Source organism: Ananas comosus, linkage group 6 (genome assembly GCF_001540865.1).
Source record: "Ananas comosus cultivar F153 linkage group 6, ASM154086v1, whole genome shotgun sequence".
Taxonomy (NCBI): domain Eukaryota; kingdom Viridiplantae; phylum Streptophyta; class Magnoliopsida; order Poales; family Bromeliaceae; genus Ananas; species Ananas comosus.
Genome location: NC_033626.1, coordinates 13,744,442 through 13,765,680, shown reverse-complemented (window position 1 = coordinate 13,765,680; position 21,239 = coordinate 13,744,442). Strand labels below are relative to the sequence as shown.

Here is a 21,239-nt window from a genome sequence, read left to right as displayed (position 1 = left end):
ATTTTTAGTTCTTGGATATATTCCTTGATTATTCATAGCCCTTAGATCAAATATTATTCCACTTACCATCAAATCCACTACTTAGCACTATCATTCTAACTAACCTTGTATCTCTCCATCCAATGTCATATAGTAAGTTAACAAGAAAAGATGTTGAATATTACATACTCAACAAACAGGGCAAACGGATTTTGACTTTATTAACGCAATCCACTTACATACAAATAATACGGTCCACACATTCTATATAGGTATAAAATTTACACTTGTAGACCTCTTTTTCTGTTTCATATTAATTCATTTATCTTATACATTTTTTTTAAAAAGAATGTATTAATTTTTGGCCCAAGGGTGTAAGATCGATATCGTTTTACATAATATTTACCACCAGCGATGCACATCTTTAACACTAAAATTAACTGTGGACTTTAATTAAGTACACTCATATGCCACATAACAACACTAATACTACGTGTAATTAATTACCTCGCTAGATAATTAGTAGCACTAATGAGAGAATAATCTACGTAATTATCTTCTAGTTGTAATTAAACCTAGTTATTAAGTGAGCGGTGAGAGTAACAGCAGTAAAAACACTCGTTCACCTCACCAGTCACCACGACCACGGGGCGCTGCTATATAAAGGTTGGTGCGGTAACCTCACTCACGCAATTCCTATCTCGCCCCATCGTTGCTCCCCCTCCTCTCTCTCTCTCTCTCTCTCTTCTTCGATCATATTTACTTCGATATTCTCTAAAAAGAATCCGAAGATTTAATCCCCGAGGAGGCGAAATCGATCGCAATTCGAGTAATTTGCTCTTTATTTTCGGTTTAATTTCGTTCGATCCGATGGTTTTGTGCTGATTTTTTTGGATTTTTCGCCGCCCAATGTTTTTTAGTTTAATTCTCGAGTAGTTTTAGGGTTTTGATCTGTTTGTTTTCTTTTTTGGCGTTTGTTTGATGGATAAATCGGAGAATTAGATCTGAGTTTTGCTTACGTTTTTTTTTTTTTTTTTTTTTTTTTGGTTACAGCTGAGATCGATCGGATCGTGGAGATTTGGAGCGATCGGTTGGTTGATCGGAGCATCGGGAGCGTCGGCGGAGGGATCCGACGGCTGAGATGGGGCTGTCGAGCCTCCCGGCGCCCTCGGAGGGGGTGCTCACCCTCGTCCTCGTCCACACCGCGCTCTCCGTGTCCATCCTGAAGCAGATCCTCCGATCCCTCCTCCGCTTCCTCCGCCTCCGCCCCTTCGACGCTCCGCCGCCGCCGGAGGAGGAGTTCGCCGCCGCCGCCTTTGGCGCCGGGGCGCGGTGGTCGTCGCCGGAGCCGAGCCTGACGGAGCTGTTCCGTAGCCGGTTCAAGCCGCTCCGACGTTCGGGTCGGCGTTCGGCCGGCCGCCACCGGACTGCCGCGTGTGCCTGGCCCGGTTCGCACCGGATTCTGCGTGAACCGCTCCCCCTGCGGCCACCTCTTCACAAATCCTGCCTCGAGACGTGGCTCGACTAACACGCCACGCCACGTGTCCCCTCTGCCGCTCTCTCCTCCCCCCCTCCCCGACGACTCCTCCCCCTCCTCCTCCTCTCCTCCTCCTGCCTCCCCCCTCCCCCCTTACTTCCCCTGGTTCTAAACCCTCACCACCACTCTCTCCTTAATTCCGGCTGTGTCTCATCTTTTCCTTTTTTTCTTTTTTTTCTCTCTCCTTTTTTCCGCGTGTTGTAAGATATATGTGCAAGCCCAGCAAGCAAGAATGCCCTCTTTAGTGTGCAGCTAGAAGATGTGCGTTTATGCGGAGTTTTTTTTTTTTTTTTGTCTTCTTTTTTTTCGATAATGTAAATTCGGTCCGAGACCTGTTTGTTGATGAGATTATATTCAGTTCTGTAAATTTGGGATGTTCTAGAATTCTCTTCATTCGCATAACTGGTTGGCGACATCTTTTTATTAAGCTCGCATCTCTTTCCACGTGCACGCACGCATTCATCTGAGAATACTAATTTCGACTAAAGATTATTATTGAAACATCACAATTACGACAAAAACGCAAAAAAGGAAAGATGGAGGAAGCATATGGGGGGGGGACTACAAATACCATCACCACAATAAAATACATCAACAGCCATTATTTATAATATATTGGGGTTGTTCTTAGATAAGGAGGAGGCAATTGAAAAAAAAAAGAAAGAAGAAAAAGAAGTGTGTTATTAGTATTGGCGAAAGTAGAGATTACGACGCCTCAGTAAGGTTGAGGTTATCATTCGCCGGCGAAGTGGTCTTATCAGCTAGGTCGGAGAGGCCCGAGCCGACCGAGTTGCTGCTGCCGCGAAAGGGGTTGCGGTGGTGCCGGCATCGAAACGAGCCCGAGTGCGTCGTCGGCGAGCACAAGCAGTTGGCCTTTTGACTCGACTGTTTTTGCAGGATCGGCTGTGGCTGCGCTCCTTCCTTCCTCGGAATTTCTATTTGGGAGGGTCTCTTTACGCTCTCCATTCTTCAAATTTAATGTGCAGTTGTTCTGTATGGCAACGGATGAAGAGACTAACAAGAGATCAAGATATGTTTTGTTTGATTCATGCTCCTTGTTCAAGTAATTTGGTAAAATCCTGCGCAAATTGTACATAGTTTGATTCGATCTGATCTTCCACCTCTTGTTTTTAAGAGGGGAAAGCATTTCATGACAGAAAAGGCTCAATCACTGCATTTGTTGTCAATTGAAGCAAAAGGGCAGCAAAGATTTAATTTAATTTAATTTATTCCCATCTTAATAATTCTCAACAAACATTAGAATAGTTAGTTATTGAGAAAACGGGGGGGAAAAAAAAAAGAAAAAAAAGAAGAGAAAAGACAATTATAAATCGAGTGAATTACCTCGGATTCCAAAAGTATTCGAAGTCCCAGTTTGAACCAAGCCCAAGAGGAGGAGAGAAATATTCATGAGTTTCTCTCCAACCTCTTTCTCTATTAGAAGAAGAGTTCCTATCAATAGGAACCTTGTAACTCTCTAAATATAGTCCCTCCCAAAATAAGTTACCTTCCACTTAAAGCTGTTTGTTTTGTTTGTTTTTTCGTTTTCTCTCCTCTCTCTCTCTCTCTCTCTCTCTCTCTCTCTCTCTCTAAAAATGTATTCCTAACCAGCTCAAATCAAGTAGGAGGTAACTCCTCCTCACCTCTCATCAACACAACTTTTCCAAAGCCTAATAAATGAAACCCCAAGAAACACATGAAAAGGGCACTAGGAAAAGTTCAACACCTGATCTTGGCTACTGTTTCTTTTCTGCTTACAGCCACAAGCTCACTTTTTTCTGTTATTCAGCTCGTGAAAAGTGTAACTGCTTCCTAACTACTTTGTCCTGTATAAGCATTTTCCAGGGGTTAAAAAAGAAAAAGGAGGAGATATCGTAACTGCTTTGTCCCTGTCAATGTGGGTGTTGGATTCGGGTCGGATCCCCATGGAAACCAAATCATAAGGAAGTAGTAATCAGACAAAAATCCGCTCCACACCGTCGATGTTGGGTCGGTTTCTAGGAGCTACAGTATGCTATCCTTTTGAACAATGCGTGATAATTTTGGTTCGGATTCAGATTCAGTGGTTGACTAACAAGTAATGAAATACTGATCATGCCTCCAGTGATTAGTACTCGTAATGGATCGGGCCGGGCCTCTTTCGGGCCAACATGGGCCTATGCATTTTATGGGCCTGAATGTAAGATTCGGCCCATTTCATTTTATAGGCTTAAACAAAAGCTTTCGGGCTGGGCCTATTTGTATACAGACCTAAACTTTAAGCTTCTGCTCGCGGCGTACGCCAGCGTTCTACAGGATGCAAGTGTATACTGTATAACTGCAATTTCCTTCGTCATCGTAAGAAGATGACATTTACGATCTTTCAACTAAAAGTTACACACTTTCATGTAAGCATTTCACACTCGACTGACACTTTACCGGAAAAGAACAATTCACAGTGAATTAGACAGCCGTTATGCGGTTACGCATTACATGAACCAGAAATACTTATTTGCAACATTTTCATTTCACTCAATTGTCAAAGAAGAGTACAGGCGATGCAAGGAACAAGAATAATAACGGAAGAATAACCACCGAAAACCGCCGTTATGCAGTTGTACAACAGAAGAATAACCACCGTTATGCGGTTGCACAACAGAAGAATAACCGCCGTCATTTATTTTCACCATCTTACACACCAAATTACAATGTTTGCGCGCAACTTTGCATTGCGGCGATTGGACCACATCACAAATCCCTACCAGTCAAAATTCCACAGCCACCATTTGTGGTGTACCGAAGTTTCGGTAAGTTTTTCCCCTTTTTCTTCCCAACTCGTGCAGACAACACAAACAGTGTCAGAAATACAAATCGGACGACCCCTGCATTCATAAGCAAAACGGCTTAATCCTTTACTATCAAGCTTTCCCCGCTCGGTATTGGCTAGAGATCTCTATGTACATTTTACAAACTTGGAGTAGAAACCACTATCGATAATGATCATGTTTCTGCCGACATCGATTCATAAACCTGTTCTTCATTCTTAGTCCGTAGAGTGTAACCTTTCTTATCCTACTTGTTTCCTTTTTACTGGAAAAGAATGATTTGAAAGTGGGAATCAGCTTCTGTGAGTCTTGAATTTTGATGGTAAAAGAAGTTGTTCCTGGGTGAGCAGAATATTTACAGCTATCAACTAGAAGGCCGCTTACGAGTTCTCCTACTTAACTGGCGAGAGTTCCCTTTCGGCATGACTGAACATCTGCGTGAGCCGGAGAGAACAATTAGACATCACATTCTTCGTGATCCTCTTTTGATGTTTCGTGCTCTTTAGCCACGCAATCCCTAGGCATACTTGGACATTGCATGCCTTTGTTTTAGGAGAGAGATCGTCTATTTGATACCTCAACTGAAGCTGCCAACAATAATGAGAGGCATGATTAGATAAGAAACCAAGAACAAAGAACTTTCCAAATATATGCCTGTAATTATGTGTTGGAAGGAAGGATGAGAGGAGAATGGAAAGTTGAATATGGGGTGATTTTAAGCATCAAAAGAGACTATCACCCAAATTTAGTTTTGAAAGGTTCTAGTAATATGCAGGATATTCTAGTGAACGCAGAGGCAGACAAGTATATTCTAAACTTTCAACTGATAAACCAAAAAAATCCACAATAAAGGGTCGCCACAAGATTTTCTTACGTTAAAATAGTCGCCAAGTAGGACTCCTTGGAGTGCCATAACCTCTTCGATAACCCAACCATTTCTATTGTCAGGTAGCGGCGACCTTTGCTGGGTTGTTGTCACTTCCCCTCCAGAAGAAGACAAATGTTTGTTAAATTTGTAGTGAACTTGCCTCTGGAATACATCAGACTTAACTGATTCCCACGGTGTAACAGAGTAGTCGATGCAACCAACTTTCTCCATTACTCTTTGCTCCAAAGAACCTCCCTCAAACACTTCCATCAGCGAGTTCATCTAAAGAAGAAACAAAAGAAATCAGCTTACGCAGTCCCAGTGAACCTTCAATTCACACCAAAAAAAAGCTTCGAAAGAACCAGTACGCATTTTATTTGCAGTTTGTGCACAGAGAGATGTAACTTACATTGAGAGGAATGGTAGATGAAAAAACCTCTGACATTTTGGCCTCTGTTATGCCCAAGAAGGATCCATTATCTTCAGTATGGAGGGATTTGGTTTCGGATTCTTCTTCAACCAATTGTACTTTCTGTTCGGGGCTCAAGGACCTTGCCTTCCACAAAGCCATTATTGTCCTGCAAACCATTATTGCAAAATTTTTAGTAACCATGCACCTTGTAAAATCAGTTTTATTTAACATATCTAATTAAGCAATCCATCTTTGACAATTCCATGATTCAACCATCTGAATATTAAACTTGAATGATCAGGCTAAATCACCGAGTAACATAGTAGTTACTTGAATTTTTTTTTTTTAAATAGTGTGTGCGTGTGTAAAGATCTTATAGGTAGAAGAAAAGGTGAATATAAGTGGTTGTGTAGAGTACATGCATAAATTTCAGTTTTTACTGTGAATAGCACTATCTAATATCCATATATAATCGAGTCTTAAGGATAGCATATATAATCGAGTCTTAAGGATAGCATACTATTAATCTATTAGCAAAGCGCACAAAGCGCTAGAACCACCAGAACATTTTTTTCCAAATTGCAATTCACAATATGAACCCTAGAATGTTAAAATTTACCACCTGACAATGACTTCATTTCAATCCAAAACACAACACCCAGTTTCGCCAATTTGGCTATATAATAGTTACTCACATGGTCGCACGTGAGTAATATTTTAAGTGAAATGACTAACTTGCTTTTTTGTGTGTTCAACTGAGTAATTAATTTTTCTAATGAGCATTTGAGCATATTGCTGGAAACAGGGGTTGTGTGGCCAATTGCAATGCAATTATTGTTCAGGCAGCAATCCCGATCCTATGACAGCCTTAATGCCTGCTACCCTTTAGAAATTAAAAGCCATGTTGAACGGAGCATCTAACACTTGGAACAGGAAATAAATTACGAAATGAAAAAGTATGACACCAGGCTTAAGGGATTTGATCTTCCACGCTGCACAAAGATTTCGATAAAGTGAGTTTAATTCACTGCGTAACTTCCATTTTGATTGTCTCAGCAGTTGTTTTTACCTGTGGGCCACCGTGTATGATACAAAAGACTGGAAATGGAATCTAAGTCTCCCTTCATGGTCTATCGCCTTTGCCCCATGCTTCGCATCCATGCCTCTGCCTTTCCGAAGAATAATTAAAAGTGATGGGCTGCCCATCGAAGACAAGGTCGGAGCGATCAATTGGATGTCTTCAATATCGTCCCAGAGTAAGAAGAACTTTGTTCTGTGCCCAAACAGGTTCGAATAAAACCCTACTATTCTAGGAGATAGAAAGAGGCGACCCTGAAATTTCAAAAATAATAATTCTTTATTGCATTGCAATTGATGAAAATCCATAAACAAAAGAAAACTGTGTGGTTCTAGATAGGTGAAAAGGAATTTGGAGTAAGGAATCACGGAGGCAACGAGTGGTAAGCATTTATTGTTTCATTTACATTGTTCCACTACTTAACTAAGAACCAAATCAAGAGAATATACACAAAATGCAACTAAGAGAACATTCGAAATTGCTATCGATGTAAACTCAGACAAGCAAGTGACCAGCAAATGAACCAAAAGTTAATGTCAACAAAATGAATGAAGAAATTGTATAATTTACACTTTCTTATCATGCACCAGAGCATGAAGACCAGACAAGCAGCGCACACTGAGAAAGAGGACAAGCACCTGTGTAAGCATTTTGCGCTTCAAGTGACAAGTGAAATCATTGATTAGAAACTCCTCCGGAGGCAGACTGAAAATCTTCTGGAATTCTGAATTTGTCTGAGGCGACCTCACAGTTATCTTCACATTCAATTGTCGAAAAATAGAAATAGAAATCAATAAGCAAATCTTCCAATTATATCACAATGGAATGATAGGGAAAAGGCACTTACCTTCTTTCCGACCTCTTTCTCCATTTTGTTAAGGTAATCTTTGACAACTTCATGAGTACCTCTTGAGTTGTTTAGAAAGATTCTCAAGTGCAACTTAGATTGACAAGCTTGAGCTAACTTTCCTTGAAGGGGAATCCATATGTCAGCCAGCTCGGATAAATTAGACTTCAGGAAGTTGACTTCAGCACGACCAAGGGAGGTAATATCATCAAAAGGTCCATCAAAATCGTAAACCTCTATGTCCATAACTGATGGAGGATCATCCATGGCGTCAAATTCAAAAATTTCTGCAAAAATTAAAATGAAATGAGTTAGATAGTACAAGCAACATAAATCCAACAAATAATAAAGGGTCTGCTCCGTCCACCACATTTTTACTCAAAATCAGGCACCAGTATTCGTTCTGTTACTACAGCTGTACAGCAATATGATGAATTCATTTTTTACAACTATTGCTTTTGCCTACACATCAAATTTCTAATGCATAACATCATAATCTATTGCATACTGTGAAGTGATGTGTCAAGCTAGAGTGCTAGACCAACAGACTGACATCATAAATTCAAAATTATCATTTCAGAATGTCTTGGCTAATTTTTCTGGTCAGTTTAATTCAGGGCAATCAAAATATACTGTTCATACTGTAATTTTTTGAATTATATGTCATATAAGCTAAAAATGTCATAATCTTGGATTCTTAGTTATAAAGGCCATCAACTCAATAGGTCTCGCATGCCGGAAAAAAAAATATATTCAAAAGATGCAGAGGTCCTCGAGCTAGTGTAATCTTGATACAGAAGAAGTGAGGGAGGGAAAAAAAAAGGGCATTACCATTCCACTGAGGTTCTAAAGTTTGAAACTTGATTGAACTCGTTTTTGTTTTTCCATTGCAGGTAAACACCACATATGGATCAGAATAACCGGTTGAATCCACTGCTGCTAGGCTGGCTCCCTCGATCAAGGCAACAGTTAATAACCATCCATCCCCCTGTGCTTTGATCCCATGATCACTGCCTGTACATATTACATGTTACTTCCTAAACATTACGATAATATCGCCAGATAATCAAATGAAGAGTTTGAAAAGACTCAAAAGTCTATCACAGGTTATGATTGAAAAAAGGACAAAATTCTACCTCTTTGCTGCCTGGCCTGCATGAAGCGTGCTAACATATTTAAAACACGCTGTCCTTGAAGTACCAAAACCCCACAAACCACAACTTCCCCAATCGAGTCCGGCAGGTCCAGGCCCGGAAACTCGAGCCCCTGAACTACACTGGGTTTTGCAAGCATGATATGAGTAAAAACATAAATGGCTACAAATACCGAGGATACAACAGTAAAATTCCCAAAGAATCGAACCGCCAGCTTCCAATCAGACTCCTCCTCAGTTTGCAAAGAAGCCAATATTTCTTCTTTACTAGATCCAGTGTCCTTTAAATCAAGTGGCTTGGCATTCTGAGAAAGCAACTCAGCAAACTGCGCATAGTTCTCCTTCATTCCTTGCCTTGTCCCATTTTCAATCATACTCTTCATCATGGTACTTTGTAAGAAATTTGTGCGCCATGATATTACAAGGCGTGAAGATTTTTCTTCAGAGGGCAGCTCGGGCCCCGGAATTATGCAAAAGAGGACCTCCGTCCTAAAAGAAGTACCGAAAGGTACATCAGGAGTACTAACACTTAACAAGATGCAATATGTTTTCCCGTCAGCCTTCAAGTATGTCTGCTCCTCTGTAGCTTTAACAGCCTTAACTAATTTAGTGGCGGCCTTGGTGTAGCTAATCACTCTTTTAAGGATCTCACCGTCATTTTCGAGTCTCCAAGGTTCGATTTGCAGGCCAGTAGACCCTTGAACCTCTGCAAGTGATTGTAAAAAGTTTGAACTCGGCGAAAAGAGAAGTGTATTCAGATCAAACGGCGAAACAGCATAACATTGGTCGAGCACAACTCCGCCTGGTAAGGATTCAGGTGTTTCCGTTTCTTGATGTTTGGATTCGAACGTTTTTAGTAAATCCTCAAAAGAGAGGTTTAAATATGCATCATCAATTTGGATTTCAGAAACCTCTAAATTTGTTGAGGCTTCTCGAAGGTCTTCAGATAACTCAGAATCCTTTTCTGACGATGTAGCTTCTACTTGATTTTTCCCGGCAAAAATTTGGTATATTCGGTCGACCAATGAAGGTCCATTTGTCCTGTCATCTTTGGTAGATTCTGTTTCATCAGCGCTCGGTAAAGGAGATGGTTCTTTGTTACCATTGGATAACGGAAGCCCTGTCTTCAACTCCCCTGATCTGTCCGAGTTTGATGCAAGATCATCAGATAAAGGTTGCATAACGCTTGCCGCTTTTGGTGATTCTTCAGCGCTTTTGTGGGACAAGGAAATCGTGAGACAAATTTCTCCTGTAAAGAAAAGCCAATTATATCAAGATTATCTATCCGATTAGCTATGACATGAGTTTACGTAATGAGAGAAGTACTCTGTCTATCATATGCGACAGGACGAACAAGTTTGTTCTTTTTATTTTTATTACAGAGCAAAATGGGACAAAGGTAAAAAAATCAGTGTTGGTTTTCATCTATTACTGAGGAAAATGGATTCCATATTCTCCCACAATGGAGCAAAATGAACCAATATAGAAATCATACCTAAATAGTAATAGAAACATGGATCAACAACTGTATAACTAATCGAACATTACAACTAATTTCATGCATACAAAACATAACTACGTCGGCGTTATTATTAACCATCAGTGGCATTGAACAACTTGAATTAAACTCTAAAACAAAATACCAATCATCAAAAGAACCAAAAAAAAAAAAATCTTTTTTTCTTATATAAAAAAAAAAAAAAATATTTCTTACCACAATCTTTGTTCTTTAACTTTTTCCCCTTAGGATGGAGCTGATACCACTGCGTGCCGAGAGAAAAGTTATCCGCATCCAACACTTTGGTCAAGGACACTTTGACCTGCCCTAAGAAATCGTCGGCGAAGTACTTGTCCTCATCGAGCACATAAATGGTGAGCTCGTCGTTGAGATCCCCAACGCGGAAGCTAAACTCCTCGTTCCACGTAGGGTTTAGGTTCTCCTTGATCACCTTCGTCTTCGACCGCTGCTTCCCCAGCTGTAGCTTCGCGTACGGATCGCTCAATCCGTTCGAATCCATCGCTAGGAGATTACGAGCTTCGATTACTTGTACGATTAGCCTCATTTCGGGACAATGAATCGATCAAAAAAAAAAAAAAAAAAGGAAACTGGAAGGGAAAATTAGGGATTTAGCTCGTGAAAATGCTTATTTCACTTCAAAATATGATTTTGTGTGCCGATACCAAAATTGAAACTTAGAAATCGAACTTAATCCAGTAAATTCTCCAAAAAGAAATGAGCTAAAAGAAACAAATTGCTCTATAACCACTTCATCAAAACCCCTAATCCATGTTTTAGATTTAGGAATAGAGAGAGTGAAACCAAAAACAAAAACAAAAACAAAAAAAAAAAGGGGAAAGAATCAATGGTCAAAAGCTTCAAAATTTCCTAACTTCAGCTCAAATTTGATCGTGGAAACGGAGTAACTAGCTGAGAAATCGATCGAAATGGAGGTTTAATCGGTGGCTTTCGTAGGAGTGCACGGAAAATCGATCGCGGGGAGGAGAAAAGTCGGGATGTTTTTTACTTTTCTCAGGATACAGGAAAACCCTAACTTCGTTGGCATTTATGACTTTGTTGCTTGAGAGGAGATGAAGAAGAAGAAGAAGAAGAAGAAGCGTAGAGAGAGACACAAGAGAGAGAGAGAGAGGGAGGAGAGAGAAAGAGTCTTCTTCCCATCTCCTCTCTCTCTCTCTTCTTTCTCTCTCTATTTCTCTCTCTCTCTCTCTCTCTCTCTCTCTTCGTCTCCCGCGTAGTCCATGTTGACTTTGGAATCTAATTAAGAAATTAAAAAGCTCTAAACCGAATTACTAAATATTTAATTTTTTATTAATTGTGGATAATTTTTCCAATTTTCACTCCAAAGAATAAAGATGGTGGTTAGTATTGGGCTTTTAATTTGGGGTGCAATTTGCAAGTACTTGCAATTTTAACTGATGAGCTCAAATTTCATGTATTAATTAATAATTAATTAAGAAAAATAAATTCTAAATTTTAATTTTCTTTTCTTTCAAAATATTTATTGGTATCAATAATTGTAAAAAAACAATTAAAAAAATTCTATATTTATTATTGGAGCTTCAAACTTGAGGTCCAAATTTTCACGAGCACATAAGCTACACCTCAACACTAAGCGATTTAGCATGTAAATTATAATATTAAAAAGTGTTAGAATATCTGTATCTTAGCGCATAAAACTTATCAGATTGAAAAAGACGAAGAACGGTATCTCTTTTCGGTTTTGAGTTTTCTAAAATTTTGTAAAAACTTTTTATTTGGGGGGAAACTATTCTCTTTAAACTTTTTTTTTTTTATTTGAGAGATAGCTAACATGCTATCTGTTTCGTTTATTTCATTTAGAAATAAACTTAGCTGGAAATATGAATCAATTAGAATTCGAAATTGGGTCTCGGATATCAACTACCAAACCCTCTGCCACTTGCACTGGGGACGGTCAGTCGCTTTAAATTTTTTCCCCGTGAATTTGCGAGTTCATAGCTTTTTCCAAAGATGTAGGCTGTGGCACGGGTCCATGGATTAGCCTGAGGCCTCTTTGGACCGGGTAATGATGCTCCTCTAATACTTTGTGGCATAGAACTAAACTATTGCTTTTGTACCAAAAGCTTAATCTTATCCTTTCTAATTTTGTTAATATTTAATTTACCAATTATTTGACTATATTATCCTTTCTAGTTTTGTAAATTCTTAATTTACCAACTATTTGACTTTGACTTTTAGGCAAGAAACAGTCTTAAAAAAGAAGAAATATTTTTATTCTTCTTTACAAAGTGTTGATATATGGGATCTAATAATAGATTTTAAATAAGAATACAGAAAAAATATACAATTAATTCATTGTTAACTTAGACTTGTTTGAGAGAATAATATTATTATGTTCTTTAGACAATAATTTGCAAATTCTTTAACTAAATTAGTTCCTTCAATTTAACCAATGATGACCAAACTTTTTGAAGAGTACGTAACTACAATATTATGAAAAGACACATTACTAAATATTAGGATCCTAAGTTAATAATTTTAAAATTAGGCTTTAAAAATATTTGTTAGTTTCAATCCGATTACGACCCGCTAATCCTATGTGCATATCGGATATTGAAGCAACCGAACTGATTGTGACCCGATAATATGCGTATAAAACATTCTATGAATTTACAAAGCCCTGCATAGAAATTATCTTAATTTAACTTATTTATATTAATATATTAATTAATATGGTATTATTCGATGTGTAACTAGAATCGGTGATGAAGCAGAGAGACAAAGTAAGAAGGACATTTAAAATATGAGACAATTTTACTATGTATTTTTATGATTAAAAAAAGGTTAAAATTTGAAATAATAAAACATAAATTTTCTAAATTATAAGATGATAAAAATATAAATATGCTAAATTACAGAGAGAAGTACTAATTAAAGTTTAAGACTGTATAAATCGATTCAGTAAATTAATAATTGTCCCAAATTTAAAATTGGAACTTGGTAAAAATCCATCACAAATTCTATTTTGGAGATGTTGCTGCACAAGCTTATATCTTTAAAGACAAATAAATTAGTTTGTAGCTTAAGTCTCTTTTTATTTTTTCTTTATTTTGTTAAATTACTATTAGGCGCATGATATTTTAGTATGCAAACTTTTAATTTTAAAACAATTGCAATTAAATTTTACAATCTAATTTATTTGAATAATTATGGGTGTATCGCTGATATATAATGATGCGGTATTCTACTTATCGTCGTATAAGTAATCGCAATATTATAATATTATTTTAATATTAACGATATACTATTTTTTTAGTCCATAAATTTTTAGCTTACTGTAACTTTTGGTTCAAAGTTTATAAATTATTGTCGTTAAAACTCACAATTCAATTTAATTGATAACTATGAATGTACTGCCGATGTAAAGTGATATGACATTTTAATTATCACCATATTATTAATCATAGTATTACAACATTACTTTCACATCAATAATATATTAATATTTTAATTTACAAACCTTTAATTTATTGTAACTTCTAATTCAAACATTATAAACTATTACAATCAAATCTCATAATTCAATTTTGTTGAATAAATATAAACATATCGTTGATGTAAAATGACATAACATTGCAATTACTATCACATCATCAATCGTAACACTGTAATATTACTTTCACATTAATAATATATTAATTTTTACTTAACTAAATTAGATTGTGAGTCCTGATTGTAATAATTCAAAAGTTTTGGTAAATTAAGATTTTAAAAATTAAAAGTGTAATGTAATAATTTCTTTTCCTTTGCTTTTTTTTTATTTTAATGTTAATAATAAAATAATAATAATAGTAGTAGTCGTGACTGCAACGTGACAAAATTTATTGATAGGGAGTAAAAGGGCACGAACTTTCCCTAACGTTTAAGTATGTAACCCAACTACTCACAACAGTTTATTTTTTTAATAAGAAGTTTTTTTTTTCTTTTTTTAATATTGTATTCATTTTTTTTTTAAAAAAAAAAGCTGGTTGCGGCCAACAAAAGCTCACGCGCTTTCCGGTTTTTCGGAGGGAACCACCAAATCCGGTTTCAGGGAATTATTAAGACTAATTATTTTTAAGTTTATTAATAACTAGAAAGTTTAGTTTTTGTACGATAAAATAACAACATGTTTTATTAATTTTTTTTTTACTAGCACTATACGAATATCGAGACAATTCGATGACTAAAAATCATAAGTACAGATATTTGTGCCGAGGCTCAACTCTCTCTAGATCTAGCATGGATTTAATAAAGGCTAATTATAGAAAATTTTTCTGTCGATATTCGTTCTTTCACTTTCCTCTCATATTATTTAAAACGTATACTTTGCCTTTTAAAAAATAAAAAATATTCACAATGGGGTATGGTACAACAAAATGATCAAATTATCGTAATCTTTTTCGTCTCTTTTGTAATCCTGCTCATCTTGCACCCTTACCCCCGCCTCTCTCGACCCTAGCTCCAACTTCGTTTTCTTCACTTGCTTCCCTGCCCCTCCAGCACCCTCGCCGTCCCTCTATTTCGACGATTGTAAAGAGAAGATCGTGGTGGGTATGGGCGGAGAGATGGGCGAGGGTGAGGCAGCGGAGGAGGGGCGAGGGCGTGTGTCTAGGCACGGAAAGAGGAGTGCGCGAGGACGAGGCATGGGTGAGCGCGAGGCGGCGGAGTAGGGCGAGGATGTCGGTGAGGAAGAATGAGAAAGATGTGAGTTTCAAGGATATTTTGGGTATAAAAAATAAGATATAAAGGGAATACTGACGGCGAGAACCGAATGAATATTTTTTATTTTTTAAATAAATAAAGTATAGATTTTTGAATGACAGAAAAAAAAAAAAAAGAGAAAAAGGTATTGATATAAGATTTTCTGTAATTTAATCTTTAATAAAAATCTAAAGAGATAAGACTAGGTCACATGACTCACATCACATGATTCTTGGCCGAATCAAAGGATCTTTTTGTAGCGTAATTGACCCACAATGTTTAAGGCTAATATAAGCTAAAATATTATGAGAACTTTATATGAAATTGAAATCTAGAACTTTTATTATGGTCACCATCAATGTGACTATTCAGCTATTCCTTTTGGTATGTTTTCTAATTTATGATAATTAAATCTGTGTTTTCATCCCCAAAAAAAACACTAAATATGTACCCGCGATGCCATATTAAATTTTCCCTTTTTTGGTTATATCATATAACTCTTCTTTAATTTACAAAATATTTGTGGTGCTTTGGCTTTTGAAAATACTATAGAAGAAGCAAACGAGCAATCTCAAAATAGAAATAAAAAAGAAAATAAACCTAGTGGACTAAAAATTTTGTATGAGAAACAACTTTAATAGCCTTTTTTTTTATCGCCATGAAAAAAAAAAGCTAAAATTTTGCAACAAAAAGTTGCTGATACTTTTTCAAACGACATTAAATTCTTCAGAAATTCAAGAGAGGATAAAACAAGTTCGAAAGAAAAAAAAGAAAAAAAATAAAAAAAAAAAAGGCACATGCTTGTTGAAATTTCTGTGTTATAATATTTTTAGTTAGATAATCAAACTTGGCTTTGAATTTTACAAATGATGGGTAAAGGATATGCATTAGTTGACACTAAATATTTTATTTAGTGAAATCAAATATGAAGATGACATTTGTTGTTGGACAACATAAAAAAATACGCAACAAATACACATTTGCTTGTTTGTTTCTCTACCTATTCTTTGATATTCTCCTATATATTTTTTTCTGAAAAATCTGAGCATGTTTCATTTTACATATGATCATGAGAAACGGATATTTATTAGAAAATTTTATTTAATAAAAGCCAAATAACTCGAAATGTTTCTCTTCTCACAAATGATTTGAGAGTCATTTTGTGTTTATGTAGTAAAGATTTTTACGAAGAATTAAAAGAATTCGGAACCATATATTTTTAATATAATTTTTAAAAAACTTAGCTGATGATATGTAATTGCACCAATTCATATCAAAAGCAGGAAACAATATATATTGGGCTCGAACACAAACTTTTTTAACCGAAGCAAGCCATTTTGATGCATTCTTTTTTTTTTTTTTTTGGGTAACTCAGTTTGGTTTTATTTTGCAAATTAAAACCTGAATAAATGAAAATTACAGCAGTTTGATATTTACCATTGTGATGTTGCTTAGAAATGAGAAGTACTAAAAGTTTTGACGAGGATTACATATTAATTTTTGAGAATTGCATTATTCATTCCGCAAAATATTGTGCCGGAATATGTTATAGTAGCTCAAAATATGTTGTTGATTTATTGAAATCTATGATGTGAAAAATTGTGCTTAGATAATAATAATACGCGCAATTTAAAATATCATATAAATTTGTTAGCATATTAATAACATGCTAACATAATATTATGAAATAAGAGAAATGAACCAAAAGTCGTGAGAATAAAAGTTATTCCATGGGATAATAAGATCATGAAATACTGTTTGGTTTAATAGGAATTGGATAAAAGAAAGAGTTAAGAAAAAAAAAAAAAGAAGCAATAGTAATAAGTATATGAATAATGGCTAAAACGAGTGTTGTATTGCGAAATAATTAGATAAACCTTTTTTTTTTTTTTTTGGGTCCTTAGAAAGCCAATAGGCCACCAGTGAGAGAATGAATCAAACAGAGTGGGAAAATTCCTGTGACTAGATATAATAAACAACAGTGAAAAGTGATACTCGGATGTGAGACTAAAATTCAAGCTAAGATGTAAATATGTGTTCTGAATATGTAGCCTATACTTTATCCACCTAAAAAGTCTATACTTTTTTGTGCTTTTAAGAGAATTTCTATTTTGAGTAGCTTCAAGATTCTCCTATCATTATATGCACTTCAACTGTGACAAACATGGCTAGTGAAAGAAGCAGAAGCTTACAAAAGCAAATAAAATTCTGCAAAAATCAGTAAAAATGGCTCTATAAAAAGTCAAATAGAATGAACATGATCTATGATCTATTTATATCACTAGTTGTGGCACATGATATGTAAAATCTTGCTCACTGCATGTATATCGTGTATTAATTTTCTCGATATTTAGTTGGATTAAAAGAGAGACTAGCTCAGATCTTCATTATCCAACGTGCCTCTGTGACCGACCGTAATGTGGGTTTGTCTAAATGAACATGAAAAATCGCATAAATATCTGCTTGAAAGCAACAGTTAACAGCCTAATTTCATTGAAAATCTTTTATGAAGTACCAACAGATAACAACGTGGAATATCGTATCCAAGAATACAAAACCCAAATTACAACATAATGACCCATATTTATAAGAAGACTAAACAAGTCCCCATATAGATAAATACAAAAGAATGTACAAAATTATCTCTTGAATCAAACAAGAGAGACAAACCAAGTCTCATTACACAAAAACTCATTCCTGAATAATAAATGGCCCTTCCTAATAGGAGAAAAGTCGATGAAAACCAAATGACTATAACTGAGGTATTACAGGAGAGTATCTAGTGTTTGCTCATCTGCTTTTCAAGCTGACATTGAAATGTGGGGTGCACTATTGCATCCCCACAAAGTGCACCCACGGTCGCGTTGTCGCTGACAATTCGGTCGAAGCGATCAGCGACGGCGTGGGACCGTATCGGGTGCGCTAGAGGGCTGCACCGAACACTTGAACAGTAGTTGAGTTGAATATAGTGTGCTACAGGATACGAGCAAAGCACCATACAAAAAGCTAAAGGTGTTTGTTCTTTTCAGATGTGTGCGGCTGTTCTGTATCAGCGAGCACAAACTCTGCATACAGATTCTTCAGGGCGATGACAACGGTCATTATAAGCGGGCCCATTATTGCTCCCTGTGGATTAGAAACCACATGGACTGTAAGGTGCTTTGAGAGAAAAAACAAGCTGATTGTGAAATTATTAATTAGCTAAGTTTTCCATTCAACCATAAGAAAGGAGAATGATGCAAGGGGATACATATAAATGCAATTATTATTTAGCTAAATTGCAATTCTACCATAAGAAGGAGAAACCAATATTACCATGGTTCGGGAATATTATTCTATTACCTTTTCTAATTGGTCATACATGAAATCTGCCATATAGCAAAGAGCCAATATAACTATAACGTCATCTAGTTATCTTCAAGGTTTAACTATGCATTCAAGATAGCAATTTTGTGTTCCGAATAGAGATATTTTCATGCATCAATGTGCAAATTTGTTCATAAAACGGCACTCTCGACATATTCTTCAGTAGACATCCAATAACCAGCAGGTTATAACAATAATGCAATTCAATAACCACCATGTTTGTTTACACTATTCAAGTTATGGATTACCATAATGCGGTAATGAAAATTTTATTGAAAATTCTAATTTCCTTTTGCACACATCATGTATAACTGAACGTAATGCAATGACATCGATAACCAAGAATGGGAGAGTTACCTCTAAAGCATTAGGGAACAACGTCATGCCGCCTAGAATGCTGAGTCCAGTAAGATATGCATTATACCCCGGTATATCCTCCTGAATCACCGTCGTCCCGTAATCCATCAGCCAAAGGTGAATCACAGTCACGACCACGGCCAATACATACCTCCCTTCCATTAACAACTGCCCCGCCGCAAAGAGCGATGAGAGCCACTGCGGGAGTATTGGCACTAAAGGGCTAACGAACGCAAGAAGCGTCGAGGTGTACACGAAATGCACCGAGAAAAATCTGAACAAGAGCCATGTAAGGCACCCCTGGAAGATTGCAATCTTTGCGGTAGCTAACAGGACACTGCTAATGGCGTGATCAATAACCTCAACACACCGATCTTTGACCGGCTTCGATATCGGTAGCAAGCCCACCACCTGCTCGGTCGCGCCACCCGATTCGGCCGTGATTAAGTAGTACAAAACCCAGAGGAAAACGGTCAATTGGGAGACGAAGTTGAGGACTTCGACGGCGCCGGAGAGAATCCTTAAGAAAATCGAGAACACCAAATTGGCGCTCCCGCCGAGAACCGAGGTACCGCTGGAAAGTATCCTCTTCGCAATCTCCGTCCATTCGGAGGCGAGCACTTTCGCCTTTACCACCAGGTCCTCTCTTGTGATGGGCAATTCCCTGAAGAAAGAATCTAACTCCTTGTAAATCTCGGCCCACTCGCGATTCTTCATGCGGACGCTTAAAGATTGGAGCTTTTTGGAGTAGGGATGGGGCGCCGAGCTGATCAGCGCCGTCGACGCCGCCGCTGACGACGATCCGGAGGGGCCGACGGAGCGGGCGATGAGGAAGTGGCGGAATTCGTCGGTGAAGTCGGTGAGGTTGTACTGGAGGGCGAGCTGGTCGAGCTGGTCCCAGACGGTGTCGTAGACCTTGGCGGAGTACTGGTCGACGAGGCCCGGGATGTCGTTGTCGTCGATCCACTTCTTGATGCCGATGCGCTCGGCGTAGTTGCTCTTCTGCACGTGGTCCTTGAGGGAGACGACGGCGTCCTTGCCCTCGACGCCGATCTTGTAGGAGAAGAAGACGCCGCCGGCGAGGAATCCGAAGATCATGCCGAGCATGAGGCCGAGGGCGACGATGTGTCCTGTGAGGGCTGCTGAGAGCCGGCAGTGAGGAACCGCCCCGGGGAAGGAAGAGGAAGGGCTTGGAAGGAAGGAGAAGGTCGCAGGGGGAGACGAAGAGGGCGACGAGATGAGCTTTTGCGGAGCAGGGGAAGGCGTAGTAGATAGGAGGGCCGAGAGGGTCGTAGGAAGAGAGGCGAAGGCGCTCGAAGGCGAGGACTAAGAGAAGAGGAGCGAGCCACGAGGAGCGGGAAGGATGGGGAGCGGGAGGGCGGCGAGGAGGGCGGCGAGCGGCGTCGGAGGGTGGGATGCGGAGTAAGCGAGGGCGGCCGGAAGGGGAGGCGCGAGGACGGTCGGGAGTGGAAGCCTGTCGGCGAGGCGCGGCGAGGGTCCCAGAAGGCCACGAGCGGCGCTCTGGTATCTCGCGGAGCGGATGGAGCAAGCAGCGCCACTGCAGCGGCCGCAGGAAGTCCGACAGGACGCCCCAGCCGTAGAGCACCAGCAGCGACAGCGCCAGCCCCGCGTGCCCATCGCGATGTACAGCGCAGCGCGCCTGCGGCTCCAGCGACAGCCCCCCCGGCCCGCGTCCTCGCCTTTGACTTGCCTTCGGCTTTGGACGGGCGTCGTCGCGGGGGGCGGAGGGAGGCGGACGACATCTCGGACCAGGGGGGGAGGAGTTAGGGTTCGGTGTCGAGAGAGGAGGGGAACGGTGTTTCTGTTGTTGCGTAGAGGGACGAGCTCCATGGGGCGAGCGGTGTTAGGGTTTCTCTCTCTCCCCCTCTCCTCTCTCTTCCTCGCTCATCTCCTAATGGGGAGAGGCAGGAGGAAGAGGAGTAAAGAAGAAGAAGAAGAAAAGAAGAAGGTGGGGAAGTTGGAAGAGAGATGATGATGAGAGATGAGAGACATGAGAAGGGACCGAGAGGAGGGACGTGGTTCGGATTTCAAGGGAATCGGACGATCTTTTTGTGCAGAAGAATCAGAAGATTTGAATTGATGCATTAAGTGGAAAGAACGATAACTTCTGGTAGACCATATGTTGCCATTGTCATCCGTCTATCGTCCAATCATTATACTACTTACATACTCTATCTGCTTGAGGTGCGACGTGTGATATAATTATTCGAACACCAAAATTATTGGATTGAAATTATGCTATTATACATTCTATATATATATATCTATATAATATATAATACTATATATTTTAAAAAAATAAAATTTACAACTCTACTTTTAATGATAACAAAATAATATTTCTTATCAATTATAAATTTACATTTGGCTTAATTTAAAAGTACTATTTTTAGACAACATACTCTTTTGTGTTTACTTTTTATTATCATAGAATATTAAATTTCTCATTTTACAAATTTCTGCAAACAATAATAATTCTCAAATAAATCAACAATGAATAAATTATAATTAAGTATATTGATCAATGAATGAATAATAAATAACATTATTCTAGACCAACAGTTGCCATGCTAGTA

The 21,239-nt window shown here is 38.3% G+C and overlaps 3 protein-coding genes across 4 annotated transcripts; 1 reads left to right on the top strand and 2 right to left on the bottom strand.

Moving 5' to 3' along the window:
• LOC109712157 (probable E3 ubiquitin-protein ligase XERICO) lies at positions 659-3,459 on the top strand. Its single transcript, XM_020235581.1, is given in 7 exon segments — positions 659-808; positions 1,033-1,406; positions 1,409-1,441; positions 1,444-1,470; positions 1,473-1,504; positions 1,507-1,534; positions 3,362-3,459. Coding segments are annotated over 6 exon segments (504 nt in total). The 5' UTR covers positions 659-808; positions 1,033-1,120.
• LOC109711701 (C2 and GRAM domain-containing protein At1g03370) lies at positions 3,990-11,348 on the bottom strand. 2 transcript variants are annotated; one of them, XM_020234870.1, is made up of 9 exons: positions 10,393-11,348; positions 8,662-9,927; positions 8,357-8,539; positions 7,526-7,812; positions 7,317-7,433; positions 6,670-6,932; positions 5,598-5,766; positions 5,195-5,470; positions 3,990-4,754 (listed from the first exon to the last, which is right to left on the bottom strand). In XM_020234870.1, the coding sequence occupies exons 1-9, from the start codon at positions 10,739-10,741 to the stop codon at positions 4,713-4,715; spliced, it is 2,952 nt and encodes a 983-aa protein (XP_020090459.1). In that variant the 5' UTR covers positions 10,742-11,348; the 3' UTR covers positions 3,990-4,712. The 2 variants fall into 2 exon arrangements, with proteins under 2 accessions (XP_020090459.1, XP_020090457.1); XM_020234868.1 differs by having other exon boundaries at positions 3,990-4,907; positions 10,393-11,345.
• Positions 17,383-19,768, bottom strand: LOC109711906 (transmembrane protein 245; the record flags this gene model as incomplete). The annotated part of the gene is given in 2 exon segments (XM_020235268.1): positions 17,383-18,045; positions 18,643-19,768. Coding segments are annotated over 2 exon segments (1,246 nt in total), but the record flags the coding sequence as incomplete, so codon positions are not given.